Here is an 18,767-nt window from a genome sequence, read left to right as displayed (position 1 = left end):
TACTACGACCATCGTGAGTTATTTTGCTCCCCAAATAGCAAAACTCATTTACTACTTTCAGCGTCTCATTTCCTAATCTAATTCCCGCAGCATCACCCGATTTAATTCGAGTACATTCCATTATCCTCGTTTTGCTTTTGTTGATGTTCATCTTATATCCTCCTTTCAAAGCATTGTCCATTCCGTTGAGCTGCTCTTCCAGGTCCTTCGCTGTCTCTGACAGAATTACAATGTCAAAGTTTTTATTTCTTCTCCATTGATTTTAATTCCTGCTCCGAATTTTTCTTTTGTTTCCTTTACTGCTTGCTCAATATACAGATTGAATAACATCGGCGAGAGGCTACAACCCTGTCTCACTCCCTGACCACTGCTTCCCTTTGATGCCCCTCGACTTTTATAACTGCCATCTGGTTTCTGTACAAATTGTAAATAGCCTTTCGTTCTCTGTATTTGACCCCTGCCACCTTCAGAATATGAATGAGAGTATTCAAATCAACATTGTCAAAAGCTTTCTCTAAGTCTACAAATGCTAGAAACGTAGGCTTGCCGTTTCTTAATCTATTCTCTAAGATAAGTCTGCTTCATTTACTGCATTTTTGTAGTTTCTCCTTTCATCAATTAAATTCAATAGCACATCTGTTACCCAAGGATTTCTATTAGCCCTCGTCTTTTTACATGCTTGATCCTCTGCTGATTTCACTATTTCGTCTCTCAGAGCTACCCATTCTTCTTCTACTGTATCTCTTTCCCCCATTCTTGTCAATCGTCCCCTAATGCTCTCCCTGTAACTCTGTAAAACCTCTGGTTCTTTCAATTTATCCAGGTCCCATCTCCTTAAATTCCCACCTTTTTGCAGTTTCTTCAGTTTTAATCTACAGTTCATAACCAATACGACGTAAGGGCCTGTTTTAGTTATCAGTCGTCAATGTGGTGTAGCCTTTCGGGGAATCCAGGGAGCCAGATGACAGCCACGGGTCTCTGTTGAGTGGCACCACCACTGCCGCCCAGGAGGTTCTACAGAACAGTACGTGTTGTTTGCAAACAGCCTTGGCAGGCGAGGCCCGGGTCACGCGCCGCTGCAGCAGCTGTTGCGCCAGCGCCGGTTCCAGCCGTGATGTGAGCTGATGTGATGCGAGGCGCATCCTCGCCCGCCAGCGGCGTCCCCGCCAGTTTGGCAGCACCGGCGCCGCGGGCTACACTCGCACTGGAGCCGCTCGCAGATTCTTTCTCGCTGTAAGTACCATACGTTCCTACAGCTGTGCAACTACTTATACATCTTATACAGGGTGGCGCACGAAATGTGTTACCAATTGTTTGTTTCACAATTTACGACGCACATTAGATATCCTGTTGGGATCTCCATAGCAGTACCAGCAGAGCTTGGAAAAACAAATGAGTTACGAAATGACGTGTAATTCACGATACTGCCGCTAGGAGACTAGTAAGCAACAATGGCTCACAATGGAAGACTGACGACACAGCAACGATCGGCAATTGTGTTACTTTTTCATGAAACGAAAAGCCTTGTTGTGACTCAGAGGCGTTTTCGACAACAGTTTAACACTAGAGTTGGGCAACATGATTCATTTTCCCGATTCGATTCCTACGATTCGATCTCACATTGCGAATCGATTCCTACGATTCGTTCACGATTCTTTCACGATTCATTCTAGTCTGCGATAGCACGATTCTTACGGAATGCAAAAAGTTCTACATCTTACTCACAGATGGCAGGAGATGTCTGAAATTGTCAATGGGGTTAGAATCGAACTGTGTCATGACAAGATATTCCAGGAATAGTTTATTTATGAGTAAATATGCATATGACGTTACAAGTCGATTTATACGTCTAATGCCTTAATTGATAAAAGGTCACATTTGATTTGATTGCATCTATTGTTTTATTACAGTATGCCAGGAAAGAGGAGTCGATTTGTGCGAAAGGTGGTGCAAAATTACGTGGTATGCCAGTTTGGTTGTGTGGCTTGAACGTATCTAACTACAGACGTCTGTTTTATAGTAACAAAATCTAGCAGTGTGGCAGACGTGGTTTGGCTCATATCATCCTATGTTTTTCTGTGCTAAGATGTCTTTCCAAGTCCACATCACCCTTGTAATTCACAACGCAGTTGACAGCCCTCCCACACAGCAAATTTTGCGTGCTGTAAGTAAAGACACCTACATACAGATAAACATAAAAACCAAAACCTTAACGACAGTCAATACGTACTAACAAAGTTTTACGAGATGGCGTAATAAAAATATGTGAAATAGCGTTTTTATAATATAAAATTGCGCTTTTACGAATGGAACTATGTAGTAAAATTGACTTTTTACGAAGGAATGGAACTATGTAGGTGAACTCAAAAAGCAAAAACCAGTCTAAATACAAAATTTCATCCAAATCGTTAGGGCCGTTTTCGAGATACGCAAAATATACATAATCTAAGTGCTATTGCTCGTGTGTAAAGAAGATGTGTGTGTGTTTTGCATTGCATCTTCAACAAATAAGAGGTACGTATTTATTCATCATACTTGGATTTCTTGATTTTAATCGTGTGTATTGGGAGCTGTGTACTCGCTGTATATCGTTTCTGTCATCACTAGTTCGTGTATTACTCGCGCAAACTAAGCTGACGTCGGCGCGGTGTCTGATGGTAGCGATAGTAAATGGGAAATGCCTTTACGCTCGTTCCGGTCAGCCACCGCCAAGTGTCAGCTTGTTTTTCACGAGTAATACAGGGTGATTCAAAAAGAATACCACAACTTTAAAAATGTGTATTTAATGAAAGAAACATAATATAACCTTCTGTTATACATGATTACAAAGAGTATTTAAAAAGGTTTTTTTTCACTCAAAAACAAGTTCAGAGATGTTCAATATGGCCCCCTCCAGACACTCGAGCAATATCAACCCGATACTCCAACTCGTTCCACACTCTCTGTTGCATATCAGGCGTAACAGTTTGGATAGCTGCTGTTATTTCTCGTTTCAAATCATCAATGGTGGCTGGGAGAGGTGGCCGAAACACCATATCCTTAACATACCCCCATAAGAAAAAATCGCAGGGGGTAAGATCAGGGCTTCATGGAGGCCAGTGATGAAGTGCTCTGTCACGGGCTGCCTGGCGGCCGATCCATCGCCTCGGGTAGTTGACGTTCAGGTAGTTACGGACAGATAAGTGCCGATGTGGTGGCGCTCCATCCTGCTGAAATATGAATTGTTGTGCTTCTTGTTCGAGTTGAGGGAACAGCCAATTCTCAATAACACAAAAAGCTTTCTGTTGAGCGGTCGCCATCTTAGCATCAACTGATGCTGACGCCTACTCAACAGCGCCTCAAGCGAACAAATGTACAACTAAATGAAACTTTATGGCTCCCTTAATTCGCCGACAGATAGTGCTTAGCTCTGCCTTTTGTCGTTGCAGAGTTTTAAATTCCTAAAGTTGTGGTATTCTTTTTGAATCACCCTGTATTATGGCCGACGAACTTCGTTTGTTCGTTCTGAGCTTCCTTTGTTCACACGCATCCTCCACTTGACTGCCATCTGGCGGTCGTAATCATTTGGCACGACTCGGCATGATTCGGAAGTTGCCTTCGAAGCATAGCGTACTAAGAATCGATGAATCGTTGGAACTTGGAACCGTCACGACTCGAAAAAACGCAATCGTTCTTACGATTCTTTTGAACGACGATTCGTCCGTATGACGATTCGATTCTTACGATTCTTTATTTAGAGTCGTTCAAATGAACGACTCATTCACGGATCGCCACCACTCTATTTAACACACTATGGGTCCCTTGCAAGAAGACCATCCACAGGTTGTACGATAAATTTGTACAGGAAGGAACAGTATTGGAAGCGAAGCGACCTCGGCCTAAGCCTGTTTGTTCGCCGGAGAATATTGAAGCGGTACGAGTTGCTGTACAGAGAAGTCCCGGGAAATCGTGTAGAAAGGCAGCAGTGCAACTGGGAATATCCAGACGCTCCGTTCAACGCATTCTTAAAAGTGACCTCCATATGTACCCATACAAGACGACCTGTGCACAGAAGCTCACTGAAGAACACAAGCAGCAGAGACTACTGTTTGCTCAGTGGGCGGAGGATAGGGAAGAAACTCTCAGCAACGTTTGGTTTTCAGACGAGGCGCATTTTCATTTAGACGGTGTGGTCAACAAACAAAATGTACGCTTTTGGGCCACTGAAAACCCACAAATGCTTCGTGAACGACAACATTATGCTCCGAGGATTACAGCGTGGGCAGCAATTTCCAGTCACGGACTTATTGGACCCTTTTTCTTTGAAGAAACTGTGAACAGCCAGCGTTATTTGAGCAGGCTTCTCAATAGCTTCATTCCATAGATTCTTGCTACTGCCTTGCCCTTCAACACGCAGTGGTTCATGCAAGATGGAGCAAGGCCACATACTGCAAACACCGTGTTGGAGTTTTTACACGAGCATTTCGACATGCGGATCATTTCACTCAGGTTTCCAGGTCGCTTCGATGACGGACAAAATTGGCCCCCAATAGTCCAGACCTCAATCCATGTGACTTTTTTCTTTGGGGGGTACAAAAAGGAAAAAATTTTCCCGAAAGTCCAAGTGATTTAATGGAGCTCAGAAGACTTATTCTTCAAGCTTGCAGTGAAATTACCGAAGACATGTGCCGTAGGGTAATCACTAACTTCAGTGTTGGTTTGAAGGAAGTTACGAAACGAAATGGTGGACATATTGAGCATGTGCTGAGTTAGAACAAATCTCCAGGGACGGCTCTTCATTGTAGTATATGTTCCTTTCAGATTGTATTGACAATAAAGTTTATATTCAAAAACAAAATGGTAGCACATTTCGTGCGCCACCCTGTACATGCTCTGCAGACTACTGTGAAGTGCATGGCAGAGGATACTTAGCGTTGTTCTGTTTCTTCCCCTTCCAATCGCGTACGGGGCGCGGGAACTGCTGCTTAGGCTGCACTCACAGCAGCATCGACGTCGGTGGGTTCCGCCAACGACCGACATGCACCGAAAACGGACGATCTTTTCAAATCAGTACGCCGTTGCGTTCGAGAACACAATGGAGCCGATCTCGTCGCCCGACCGTACAGTCTTCAGATGACAGACGGTGAAAATTAAAACTGTTTTCTCGGTCGAATAGATCGACGTCTCGTACAAGAAATATGAACACTGAGGAACTGATAAGTTTAGTCCAACAAAGAAGAAAGTGTGTGGCGTCCTGAGGATGATAAATATAATCGTGGTAACTCGTAGCTGGGCATCTATGGACAGGAATCGCGGAAACCACAAACAGGCAAAGTCTTTGTAGGAAAAAATAATTGGTTCAATTGAGAAGGGTGGGTGTCTTGGTTCAAATGGCTCTGAGCACTATGGGACTCAACTGCTGAGGTCATTAGTCCCCTAGAACTTAGAACTAGTTAAACCTTACTAACCTAAGGACATCACAAACATCCATGCCCGAGGCAGGATTCGAACCTGCGACCGAAGCGGTCTTGCGGTTCCAGACTGCAGCGCCTTTAACCACACGGCCACTTCGGCCGGCGGGTGGGTGTCTCTTATGCTTAAAGTTACTGCAGAGAATCTATCTAAGTCTACATCTACATCTATACGGATACTCTGCTAATCGCACTTAAGCGCCTGGCAGAGGGTTCATCGAACCACCTCCACAATAATTCTCTATTATTCCACTCTCGAACAGCGCGCTGAAAAAAACCAACTCTTATATCTTTCCGTGCGCGCTCTGATTTCCTTAATTGTATTATGATGAACGTTTCTCACTATGTAGGTGGGCGTCAACAAAATATTTTCGCAATCGGAGGAGAAAGCTGGTGATTGAAATTTCGTGAGAAGATTCCGTCGCAACGATAAATTTCTTCGTTTTACTGGTGTGCATTCCAAATCCTGTGTCATATACGTGACACTCTCTCCCCTATCTCGCGATAATACAAAACGTGCCGCTCTTGGTTGAAATTTCTCGAGGTACTCCGTTAATCCTACCTGGTATGGATCCCAGACGGCGCTGCAGTAATCCAAAAGAGGACGGACGAGCTTAGTGTAGGCAGTCTCTTCAGGAGATTTTTTGGTTTGCCTTCCCCACAACGTTTTCTATGTGTTCTTTCCAAGTTAAATTGTTCGTAATTGTAATTCCTAGGTATTTAGTTGCAATATTCTAAAACGGAAGTTGCTACTTACCATATAGCGTAGATGTTGAGTCGCACATAGGCACAACAAAAAGACTGTCACAAATAAGCTTTCGGCCAACAAGGCCTTTGTCGAAAACACACACACACACACACACACATTCACGCAATCCAACTCACAAATGGCAGTGTGGCTTCAGCTGCCAGAGACTGCAGTCATATGCGTGTGTGAGTTGCCCCTCTCCGCTGTATGGTGAGTAGCAACTTTTCTTTTCATACTATTGTTACATTCCATCCTGTATTTTCCATTGTTTGATAGGTATTTAGTTCAATTTATGGCCTTTAGATTAAACTGATTTATCGTGTAACCGAAGTTTATCGGATTCCATTCAGCACTGATGTGGATGACCTCACACTTTTCATTACTTAGGGTCAATTGCCAATTTTCGCACTATTCAGATATCTTTTCTAAATCATTTTGCAATTCTTTTTGTCCTCTGATGAGTTTACTAGACGATAAACGACAACATCATCCGCAAACAACCTAAGACGGCTTCTCAGGTTGTATCCTAAATCTTTTATATAGATAAGGAACAGCAGACGGCCTATAACACTACCTTAGGGAACGCCAGAAATCACTTCTGTTTCACTTGATGACTTTCCGTCAATTACTACGAACTGTGACCCCTCCGACAGGAAATCACGAACGCAGTCACATAACTGAGACGATATTCCATAAGCACACAGTTTCACTACAACCTGATTGGGGTGGTATAGTGTCAAAAGCCTTTCGGAAATATAAAAATACGGAATCAATCTAAACTCCCTTGCCAACAGCACTCAACACTTCGTGTGTGTAAACAGTTAGTAGTGTTTCACAGGAACTATGTTTTCTAAATTCATGTTTACTTTGTGTCACTTGACCGTTCTCTTCGAGGTAATTCATGATGTTCGAACACAAATATGCTCCAAAATCCTGCTGCATATCGACTTTAATTATATGAGCCTGTAATTTATTCGATTACTCCTAGTACCTTTCTCGAATTTTGGTGTGACCTGTGCAACTCTCCAGTCTTTGGATACGGATCTTTCGTCGAGCGAGCGGTTGTATATGATTGTTAAGTATAGATCTATTGCATCACCCTACTTTGAAAGGAACCTATTTGGTACACAGGCTGGACCAGAAGACTTGCTTTTATTAAGTGATATAAGTTGCTTCAAGTTTCCGAGGATATCTACTTCTAAGTTAGTCATGTTAGCAGCTGCTCTTGATTCGAATTCTGGAATAGTTACTTCTTCTTCTTTGGTGAAGGAATTTCGAAACGCTGTACTTAGTAACTCTGCTTTCACAGCACTGTCGTCGATAGTATTTCCATTGCTATCGCGCAGAGAAGGCATTGACTGTGTCTTGCCGCTAGCATAATTTGCAACCGGCCGGAGTGGCCGAGCGGTTCTAGGCGCTACAGTCTGGAACCGCGCGACCGCTACGGTCGCAGGTTCGAATCCTGCCTCGGGCATGGATGTGTGTGATGTCCTTAGGCTAGTTAGGTTTAAGTAGTTCTAAGTTCTAGGGGACTGATAACCTCAGCAGTTAAGTCCCATAGTGTTCAGAGCCATTTGAACCATAATTTGCACACGATCAGAATCTCTTTGGATTTTCTGCCGGGTTTCGAGATAAAGTATCGTTGTGGAAACTATTATAAGCATCTCGCATTGATGTCTACGCTCAATTTAGAGCGCCTGTTAAAGCTCGCCAATCTTGGAGATCTTGCGTTCGTTTAAATTTGGTATGCTTTTTTCATTGTTTTTGCAACAGTCTTCTAACCCGTTAAGTGTACCAAGAGAGATCAGCTCCGTCGTTTGTTAATCTCTCAATTGCTGTCGATACTATTTCTTTGAATCCAAGCCATATCTGATATACACTTACACTGTTAATTTGGAAGGAGTGTAGGCTGTCTCTCTGAAGGGCGTCAGCTGAATTTTCATCTGCTTTTTTGAATAGGTGTATTTTTCTATCATTTTCCGAGGATTTGGGGGTTACAATATTCAATCTCGCAACGACCCTGTACTCAATAGTCCCTGAATCCGTTTTGATGCTCGTTATTAGCTCAGGATTATTTGTTGCTAAGAGGTCAGGTGTGTTCTCACAACCATTTACTATTCGTGTGGGCTCATGAACTAACTGCTCGACCTAGTAGATAATGTCAGAAGTTCCATGCGGCTTTTCGCGGATGATGCTGTAGTATACAGAGAAGTTGCAGCATTAGAAAATTGTAGCGAAATGCAGGAAGATCTGCAGCGGATAGGCACTTGGTGCAGGGAGTGGCAACTGACCCTTAACATAGACAAATGTAATGTATTGCGAATACATAGAAAGAAGGATCCTTTATTGTATGATTATATGATAGCGGAACAAACACTGGTAGCAGTTACTTCTGTAAAATATCTGGGAGTATGCGTGCGGAACGATTTGAAGTGGAATGATCATATAAAATTAATTGTTGGTAAGGCGGGTACCAGGTTGAGATTCATTGGGAGAGTCCTTAGAAAATGTAGTCCATCAACAAAGGAGGTGGCTTACAAAACACTCGTTCGACCTATACTTGAGTATTGCTCATCAGTGTGGGATCCGTACCAGATCGGGTTGACGGAGGAGATAGAGAAGATCCAAAGAAGAGCGGCGCGTTTCGTCACAGGGTTATTTGGTAACCGTGATAGCGTTACGGAGATGTTTAGCAAACTCAAGTGGCAAACTCTGCAAGCGAGGCGCTCTGCATCGCGGTGTAGCTTGCTCGCCAGGTTTCGAGAGGGTGCGTTTCTGGATGAGGTATCGAATATATTGCTTCCCCCTACTTATACCTCCCGAGGAGATCACGAATGTAAAATTAGAGAGATTAGAGCGCGCACAGAGGCTTTCAGACAGTCGTTCTTCCCGCGAACCATACGCGACTGGAACAGGAAAGGGAGGTAATGACAGTGGCACGTAAAGTGCCCTCCGCCACACACCGTTGGGTGGCTTGCGGAGTATAAATGTAGATGTAGATGTAGAATAATTTTCAGTGAATATGTTTAGCACAATTTCGGATGATGTTTTATGCGAACCTCCGGATTTAAACACGTATTTTCGCCAAGGTATCGATGGTAAATTTGTCATCACCAACTATACGTGTATGAGTCAGGTAAATTTCTGAAATTAAATTCAAGTTTTGTAAGAACCTTTCAGCAGTTGTATCATCTGAGTTGGGAGATTGGTAAAAGGGTAGAGATATTATTTTATTCCGGTTGCCAAAAATGACCTATGCCCACACTAACTCACTGGAACAATCTACTTCAAGTTTGCATAGTAAACTATTTCTAACAGCAACAAATACGCCACCGCCAGCTGTGCTTAGTCTATTCTTTCGGAACACTGTTAGATTTTTCGCAAAAAATTCGGCTGAGCTTATCTCCAGCTTTAGCCAGCTCTCAGTGCGTATTATGATTTGGGCATCAGTGCTTTATGTTAGCGCTTGGAGCTCTGGTACTTTCCGAACACAGCTACGATATTTTACAACGGTTATACCGATGGTTCATTTATCTACGTTCTTCCTATGTTCGGCCTGCACCCTTTGTGACTGAAGCCCTTCCTCTGTTTTCTCGAGACCCTCTAATGTAAAAAACCGCCCAGTCCACGATACACAGCCCCTGCTATCCGTGTAGCAGCGTCCTGCCAGTAGTGGACTCCTGACCTATTCAGCGGAACCCGAAACCGCACCACCCTATGGCGCAAGTCAAGGAATCTGCAGTCTACATGGTCGCAGAACCGTCTGAATCTCTAATTCAGACCCTCCAATCGGCTTTGTAACAAAGGTCAGCAGTAGGTTCTGTCGAATATGTTGCAAACGGTGAGCTCTGCTTTCATCTCGCAGGCAAGACTGGCAGTCTTTACCACTTCTGTTAGCAGCTTGAAACCAAAGAGAATCTCTTCTGATCATCATTGGTACCGACGAGAGCCACGACCAGCAGTTGGCTGCACCCTGTGCTCTTCATGACATATGGAAGGACCTTTCCACATCTGGAATGACTCCACCTGATATTCACATGGGTGTACATCGGCTTTCTTCCCTTACTTAGCAGCCACGTCCCTAAGGAGCTCCATAACGCGCCTAACATTGGAGCTCCCAACTATCAATAACCCCACCCTCTGTTATTGTCCGGATCTTGCAGGCTGAGAAGTTCCCTCTGTAGCAGGTTAAGCAACGGCATCTGGCTGAGGGACAAAGTCAGCCACAGAAAGCAACTGGAGCCTGTTTGTCAGACTAACCGGGGAGGCCTTCTGTGCGGCCCCCTGGGAAGTCTTTCGCCGCCTACCACGCCTCGAGGCGAACTCCCACCCAACCACAGGTGAGGGCTACACCTCAGTACAAGCAGTAACTGGGCTGGTCACCAGTGATGGCCGATCGCCGGACTCAGGCGTGCTGGACGTCCGTTGGATCCTCATGGACAGCCCATAACAGTGACGCCCATCCACTGCAGCCTCAAGCTGTTTTGTGTTGTGGTAGATCGGCGTTAGCCGTTTTATATACGAGGGGCGTTTGAAAAGTCCGTGCAAAAATAGAATCTACTTACGTATTTGGGGTAAACCTTTTTTATTTTTCGACATAGTCTTCTTTTAGACTTATACACTTCGTCCAATGCTGTTCTAATTTGTTGATCCCTTCCGAATAATAGGAATTGTCCAAGTCTGCAAAATAGCTATTAGTTGCTGCATTTGAATAAAATCTTTGTCCCGCCAGTTATTTCTTCAAATTGGGGAACAAATAGTAGTCCAAGGGAGCCAAGTCTGGAGAATAGGGGGGATGTGAAACGAGTTGGAATCTCATTTCCACTAATTTTGCGACCACAGCTGCTGAGGTGTGCACTGTCGTGATCGAAAACAACTTTTTTGCGGTCCAATCGCCGGCGTTTTTCTTGCAGCTCGGTTTTCAAACGGTCCAATAACGATGAATAATATTCACCTGCAATAGTTTTACCCTTTTCGAGATAGTCGATGAGGATCATCCCTTGCGAATCCCAAAAGACAGTCGCCATAACCTTTCCGGACGAAGGAATGGTCTTCGCCTTTTTTGATGCAGATTCTCCATTGGTAACCCATTTTTTAGATTGTTGTTTGGTCTCAGGAGTATAGTAATGTATCCATGTTTCATCTACTGTGACGAAACGACGCTTAAAGTCCTGCGGATTCTTCCTGAAGAGCTGCAAACCATCGATGCAACACTTCACATGATTCCGTTTTTGGTCGAGCGTGAGCAATCGCGGAACCCATCTTGTGGATAGCTTTCTCATGTCCAAAAGTTTATGCAAAATATTATGTACCCATTCATTCGAAATGCCCACAGCACTAGCAATCTCTCGCACCCTAATTCTTCTGTGACCCATCACCATATCATGGATTTTGTCAATGATTTCTGGAGTCGTAACCTCCACAGGGCGTCCAGAACGTTCAGCATCATTTGTGCCCATATAGCCACTCCGAAAATTTTGATACTACTTATAAACTGTTCTAATCGAAGGTGCAGAGTGACCGTAATGTTTGTCAAGCTTCTCTTTAGTCTGATGATGCGTTTTGCCTTTCATAAAGTAATGTTTAATCAGCACACGAAATTCATTTTCGTCCATTTTTTGACAATCATTCGACTTCCTTGATTCACACGAATGCTAAACACGAAGAAATAGACCAATATGGCTGAAACTTGGTGTGCGTTCTTTCCAAAGATGCTGCTAACTAAAAATGACCTCGAAACACGCCGGTGGTGCCACCTCCCGGACTTCGCACGGACTTTTCAAACGCCCCTCGTACACTGACGGGAAAAAAATTTCGCAACACCAAGAAGGAATTGTGCGACATAAACGAAAGTAGGTTGGCGTGTTTCTACACCTGAAACATGATGTCTATTCAAATTTCGCGCCAGTCACATAAGAGTTGCGCTAGTACTGCCATTATGAGGTTGCGGATCAGGTTTGCTTTAAATACATGCTGTAACAGCCATGAGCGTTAGTTATCTTTGAGATTGGATGTGGTGAGTTGATGTTACTCAAGAATGCGTTTAGGGCGACAAAGACGCCCTTATCATCACTGAAACCTGAGGCTCAAGCACTCACTGAGTTTGAACGAGGATGTGTAATGGGGCTATGAGAACCTGGATATTCCTTCCGCGATACTGCCTAAAGAACTGAAAGGAATGTAGCCACCGTACATGATTGCTGACAGCGGTGGTCACGAGATTGTTCTGTCACAAGAAAATTGGGCTCCGGACGGCCATTGCTACCGAGAGGGAAGATCATCGTGCATGGAAGGCGTTCGATACAGTTCCGCACTGTCGCCTGATAAACAAAGTAAGAGCCTACGGAATATCAGACCAGCTGTGCGGCTGGATTGAAGAGTTTTTAGCAAACAGAACACAGCATGTTGTTCTCAATGGAGAGACGTTAAAGTAACCTCTGGCGTGCCACAGGGGAGTGTTATGGGACCATTGCTTTTCACAATATATATATATATATATATAAATGACCTAGTAGATAGTGTTGGAAGTTCCATGCGGCTTTTCGCGAATGATGCTGTAGTATACAGAGAAGTTGCAGCATTAGAAAATTGCAGAGAAATGCAGGAAGATCTGCAGCGGATAGGCACTTGGTTCAGAGAGTGGCAATTGACCCTTAACATAGACAAATGTAATGTATTGCGAATACATAGAAAGAAGGATCCTTCATCGTATGATAGCGGAACAAACACTGGTAGCAGTTACTTCTGTAAAATATCTGTGAGTATGCGTGCGGAACAATTTGAAGTGGAATGATCATATAAAATTAATTGTTGGTAAGGCGGGTGCCAGGTTCAGATCCATTGGGAGAGTCCTTAGAAAATGTAGTCCATCAACAAAGGAGGTGGCTTACAAAACACTTGTTCGACCTATACTTGAGTATTGCTCATCAGTGTGGGATCCATACCAGGTCGGGTTGACAGAGGAGATAGAGAAGATCCAAAGAAGAGCGGTGCATTTCGTCACAGGGTTAAGGCCAGTTCCCACTAGAGCGCGGCAGTGCGTCGTGCGGCAACGGCAGCGGCAAGCGTTTTCCGCGTTGACGCGGCGGCTCGCGGAATTGGCGTTCCCATCTGGAAGTGGCAGACGCTAGCGGTAGCCAATGATGGACAGCTACTGAGGTACGGGTCGGGACCCACTGAAACTCCCGGTGCGTTTGAAAAATTATATCTCACACCTACATGGAGGAAAGACGAAGTTGGGTGAAGACATACCAATTTTTCATTTTCTGTACAATGTACTCTTTCACATATTCCATTATGCATGTTTTCTCATTTCACCATAAACAGATTTCATGACTACCGTTCATCATTGTTCACTATCTAGCACATTGCTTAAGAATCATGAAAGAATAATACATATTTGGAACAAAGTTTTCGAAACCAGAGTTTAAATTATAAGACATTTCCCGGTGCAGACGCAAACCTACAATACTTTATTAGTTACGAGCTGCAGTTTACAACTAAAGAGACAGTAAACGGTAGCAAATTAAGGAAATGGAACTTGAATAAGTCAAGACCCACAGTTTTTCGATAATCTTAAAGTTAGCGCAATGCAACGACTGACTGAAACAGAGGGAGGAATCCACTAGTATATGAATGGATATCTTTGAGAGAAGTGGTGAATGCAGCAGAGTATGAGAACGGGAAGAAGGTACAGTAGAAATCGTTAGATAAAATGTGAAATATTAAATCTGACAAGAGGAAAAAATATAAAAATGCAGCAAATAAAGTAGGCCATTGGAAATAGAAATGTCTAAACATGACGTTGACAGAAAGTCCAAAATTGCAACGTGATTTTGCACTTGGAAAACATAAGGGAATGAAAATGAGAAAGAACAAAGAAAACTTTGCTCAAAGGAGGAGCAACTGTCAAGAACTCATTTGGCAAGCCAGAACTAAGCAAATAAGAGAAGGCTAGATAGTGGAAGGAATATGTAGACAGGAGAGGGGAAGGGGTTGTACAAACTAACATAAGTACAATGTTAGATTCCTGTGAGATGTCTGAACACGCAAGGCAATACTGATCCTACCACTTAACTAAGTAGACACACTGAAGAACAGCGAAACTGTGTTTATAGCATTTGCATGTTTAGAGAAAGGTTTTGACAATCTTAATTAAAACATTCTTTGAAGCTCTGGAGATGTCATCGATAAAACACTGGGACACAAGATTATCTAAAACTTGTACAGAAACCAAACTGCATTTCTAACACTTCAATGACTTGAAAGGGAAGCAGTAATTGAGAAGGCAGAAGTAGAGAGGATATAAAATGAAGACTGTGAATAGCAATAAAAGCGTTCTGAAAAAGAAAATTTGTTCACATGGAATATAAATTGTAATGATTGGGTACTATTTTACGAAGGTATTTGTGTGGAGTGCAACCTTCTAAGTGAAACGTGGGCGATGAACAGTTCTGTCGAGAAGACAATGGACGCTTTCAAAACGTGGTGATCAATAAGAATGCTGAAGATTAGATATGAGGATCGTGTAACTAAAGAAGAGGTACGGAATTAAATAGAGTAGGAAGAGGAAATTACGGCACAACTTTGACTACAAGAGGGGTAAGTTGACAGGACATATTATGAGGTGTCAAAGAGTGAGGACAAAGGGGTTGGGTGATAGTATTCTGATAATAATCATTTGTTCAAACGCTATTCTACTATTTTATCTGTTAATGTAAGCAGTGAATTTAGTCTTCCATGCACTCCTACACAAAACATTTAAACCAAAACTGAAATCAGCTGAACACCAAACCTTTCAACCACTGTCTGACAACTACTGCATTCACTTTCAACTTTCTATAACCATCACTGGCTAGCCCCACACATATACAAATATAAGGAGAACAGAAATAAACAAACCATTTCAGCATATAATTCTTTAGGTTGGTAACACGTACATAAACAAACCAAACAGGAAGGGGCATGAGGTGAACACACTGTAGTTACGACTTCAAATCAGTGTTTTCGGTAAAATGTCTACAGCTAGTGACAGAAGAAAAAAGAGCGAACATGAAAATGTGCTTATGTTCCATAATCTAAGTTTTAGTTCAACCAGGTGAGGGAAAATGTATATGTCCGCCAAAAACTCGATTCACTGTAAGTAATCAGTTATGCATTTAAAACAAAACTGAATCATTCTAGATTCCACCGAAAATGCCTTAAAGTAAAAGGCGAAACGCGTCTTGAACCAATAAAGTACACTCGATAAAGAAAAAAAAAGTTTGTTACTTACCAAAGGAAATAATCAATAGCTCTAGATACTTAGCAAATTACATCTTATGACATACCAGCAAATTAGTTTCTGTTTAACTTCTCATTCCACACGTTATTAAATGCTGTTTAAAAAAAATCATCTATCCCTTCTGAAAAACTGTAGTTTCTTTCATATCTCGGTAGATAAACAGATTTTGGATATTTATCATGCGACGAAATACATGACTTTTTACAAGTTATCGTTTGCAAAAAAACGCTTTTAGATTTTTTGAACCGTTTACGAAATTTGCAGTTGATACAACCACATGGTTTACAACGAGCAGGATGAAGTATCGGTCGCGTCGCGAGCGACCCGCGCGCGGTCACCGCACAGTCCGTCCACCGACATATCACTCAATATCTCGAGAACGGTGATAGCTATCGTTCTGCTCTCAGCTTGAAAAGCAATTTCGATATGTTGCCTAAATTTCATACGCAATAATGTATTACCTAAAATGAACTGTACGCAAAGTCCACGCAATGCGTTTTTACCTCTGCACACTCATTAAAATTTCGTGTAAAGGTTTACGTAAATGCGATACAGCAAGTAACCACGACGAATATCGAAAAGAAATTCGGCCCTTTATCGAGAGAAGATATCAGGCTGTAACATGCCCAAGAATCAAATTTTTCTACCGAATAGTTTCCTTGGAATCGGATGATAAGTATTTCATAGCTGCCGACGCGTCCGCGCCAGCGGTTCGGCGAAAGTTCTTGTGGCCCGGGGTTGCGTACCTGACGTCACGCTCAGCGCGGTCTGTGATTGGCGGCGCGCACCTGGGGCGCGTCACGCGGCAGCGGAAGCGGTTCGACATGGTCAAACCGCGACGCAGAGCCCGCCGCGCCGTGCCGCTGACGCCGTTTCCATGGCAACCACGCCGCTGACGCGCGGTTTTGACGCGCGGCAGCCCTAGTGGGAACCGACCTTTACTTGGTAAGCGTGATAGCGTTACGGAGATGTTTAGCAAACTCAAGTGGCAGACTCTGCAAGAGAGGCGCTCTGCATCACGGTGTAGCTTGCTGTCCAGGTTTCGAGAGGGTGCGTTTCTGGATGAGGTATCGAATATATTGCTTCCCCCTACTTATACCTCCTGAGGAAATTACAAATGTAAAATCAGAGAGATTCGAGCGCGCACGGAGGCTTTCCGGCAGTCGTTCTTCCCGCGAACCATACGCGACTGGAACAGGAAATGGAGGTAATTACAGTGGCACGTAAAGTGCCCACTGCCACACACCGTTGGGTGGCTTGCGGAGTATAAATGTAGATGTAGATGGCGCATGGCTCTGGCGCATCGTACTGCATTAGCAGAAGCAATCTCAGCAGCAGATGACATCACAGTGACACAACGAACTGTTTCAAATCGGTTACTTCAAGGACAGCTCCGAACCCCACGCCCTGCAGCGAGCATTCCACTGACCCCAAACCACCGCCACCTGCGACTTCAGTGTTGTCAAGCGAGCGCAAGCTGGGTGTAGGTCTGATGTGTTTCCTGATGAAAGCTGGTTCTGCCACGGTGCCAGTGTAGGTCGTGTGTTGGTTACAAGGAAGCCAGTTTAGAGGCTGTAACCCTCCTGTCTGTGTGCTAGACACACTGGACCTACACCTGGAGTTATGGTCTGGGGAGTGATTTCGTGTGGCACTCTCTTGGCTATCCCGTGCACCGTAACTGCAAAACAGCACGTCGCTCTGGTGATTCGACCTGTTGTACCGCGATTCGTGAACAGCATTCCAGCGAGAGTTTTCCAACAGGAAAACGCTTGCTCACACTTCGTTGTTGTAACTCAACATGCTCTACAGAGTGTCGACATGGTACCTTGGCATGCACGATCTCCAGATCTGTTTCCAGTAAAACACATATGGGACATCATCGGATGACAACTCCAACGTCATCCACAAACAGCATTAACCGGCCCTGTAGTGACAGACCAAGTGCAACGGGCATGGAACTCCATCCCACAAACTCACATCCCGCACCTGTGTGACACAATGTATGCATGTTTGCGTGCATGCATTCAACATTCTGGCTGTTACGCCAGTTATTAAAGTAGCAGCAGTTCACGTTTGCAATGGCTTATCTCCCTCTTACATTAGCCTGTGATCTTGCTATATTGATCACTTACATATGCTATCTAGTCTAATGTATTTCCTAAATTTCACTGTTCCACATTAATTATTTTCGGGGTTGTGATTTTTTTCAGACAGTGTATTATTTTTACAGGTCTAGTTTAGCAGGGGATACAACCCGTCGGCTTTGACCAATGACGTCAGAATTGGCCAGAGAGCATGTATTACAAAGATGAAAGAGCTGAGAAGAAGGTTCAGAAACAAAGGAATAGAAGAGAGAAAAACTGTATTTCACATATATAAGGGCCAGTAGTATTTTCATGTTGACGATATCGCGTGTTTGTATCTTAGTATTTCTCCGTAAAATACAATGGAAAGACATGTATCACGTTACATGTATGTCAGTTGTATCTCGAAACTCTTTTCGAACTGTATTGCTTAAGTGCAGTACGGGATACAAGTTCAGCGTACGTCGATTTCTTAGTTTCAACTAGCAATGCTGTCCTGTTGTTCACTTGAACTATGTATCCCCTGCTTCACTAAACCGTAAATGAAACACCGGATACAAATTAAAAGCTCATTCGAAGTGTGTTGCTTAGGTACAGTACGGAATACTAGTTTGTCGTAAGTCGATTTCTTCGTTTTCACTAGCATTACTGTCCTGTTCTTCACTTGAACGATGTATCCTCCGCTTCAGTAAACCCTAAATGAAACACGGGATACAAATTGTAGGTGTTGCTTATTTCGTCTCAGCTGTTACTAACAGTCTTTTCTTACGTACATATCAGTGCTATTGATGACAGAAGGACCTACGTATGTCATGTATGTATACCAGACTTCCGTTGACCTCTATATATGTACACTGATAACGAGAAGTTGGAAATAGACGTACGTTACATTTGCAACTTGCACCTCAATTGAACTACACGGAGACAAGAAGACGACACATATACAATTTGTATCCCGTACTTCACTATGGGGTACAGTTTTCTTGTTGCCTTGGACGCTAATAGTATCCCATTCGTTACTTGAGCTATATAGCTGTACGCAACATTTGTATCTTGCTCGCCAATTGACATATATAGTGTCAGTGTAAAGGCGAAGTGAAGGACGGGATACAAATTTTAGTTGTGTCGTCAGTGTAAAGGCGAAGTGAAGGACGGGATACAAATTTTAGTTGTGTCGGGGGTTTCGCCTGTAATATAGCAAG

At 43.4% G+C, this 18,767-nt stretch overlaps 1 protein-coding gene across 1 annotated transcript in view; it reads left to right on the top strand.

Moving 5' to 3' along the window:
- The first annotated feature begins 1,093 nt into the window (after window positions 1–1,093).
- LOC126191505 (zinc finger protein 474-like) overlaps window positions 1,094–18,767 on the top strand; it is a 385,398-nt gene continuing 367,724 nt past the window's right edge. Inside the window, exon 1 of the mRNA XM_049932398.1 lies at window positions 1,094–1,233. Within this exon, the coding sequence (XP_049788355.1) occupies window positions 1,130–1,233 (104 nt within the window). The 5' untranslated portion in view covers window positions 1,094–1,129. The remainder of the gene's footprint in view (window positions 1,234–18,767) is intronic.

This window comes from Schistocerca cancellata, chromosome 6 (genome assembly GCF_023864275.1).
Source record: "Schistocerca cancellata isolate TAMUIC-IGC-003103 chromosome 6, iqSchCanc2.1, whole genome shotgun sequence".
In the NCBI taxonomy this organism is placed as follows: Eukaryota; Metazoa; Arthropoda; class Insecta; order Orthoptera; family Acrididae; genus Schistocerca; species Schistocerca cancellata.
Note: the sequence above shows the minus strand (reverse complement) of the source record. Positions and strands in the feature narration are given on the sequence as shown.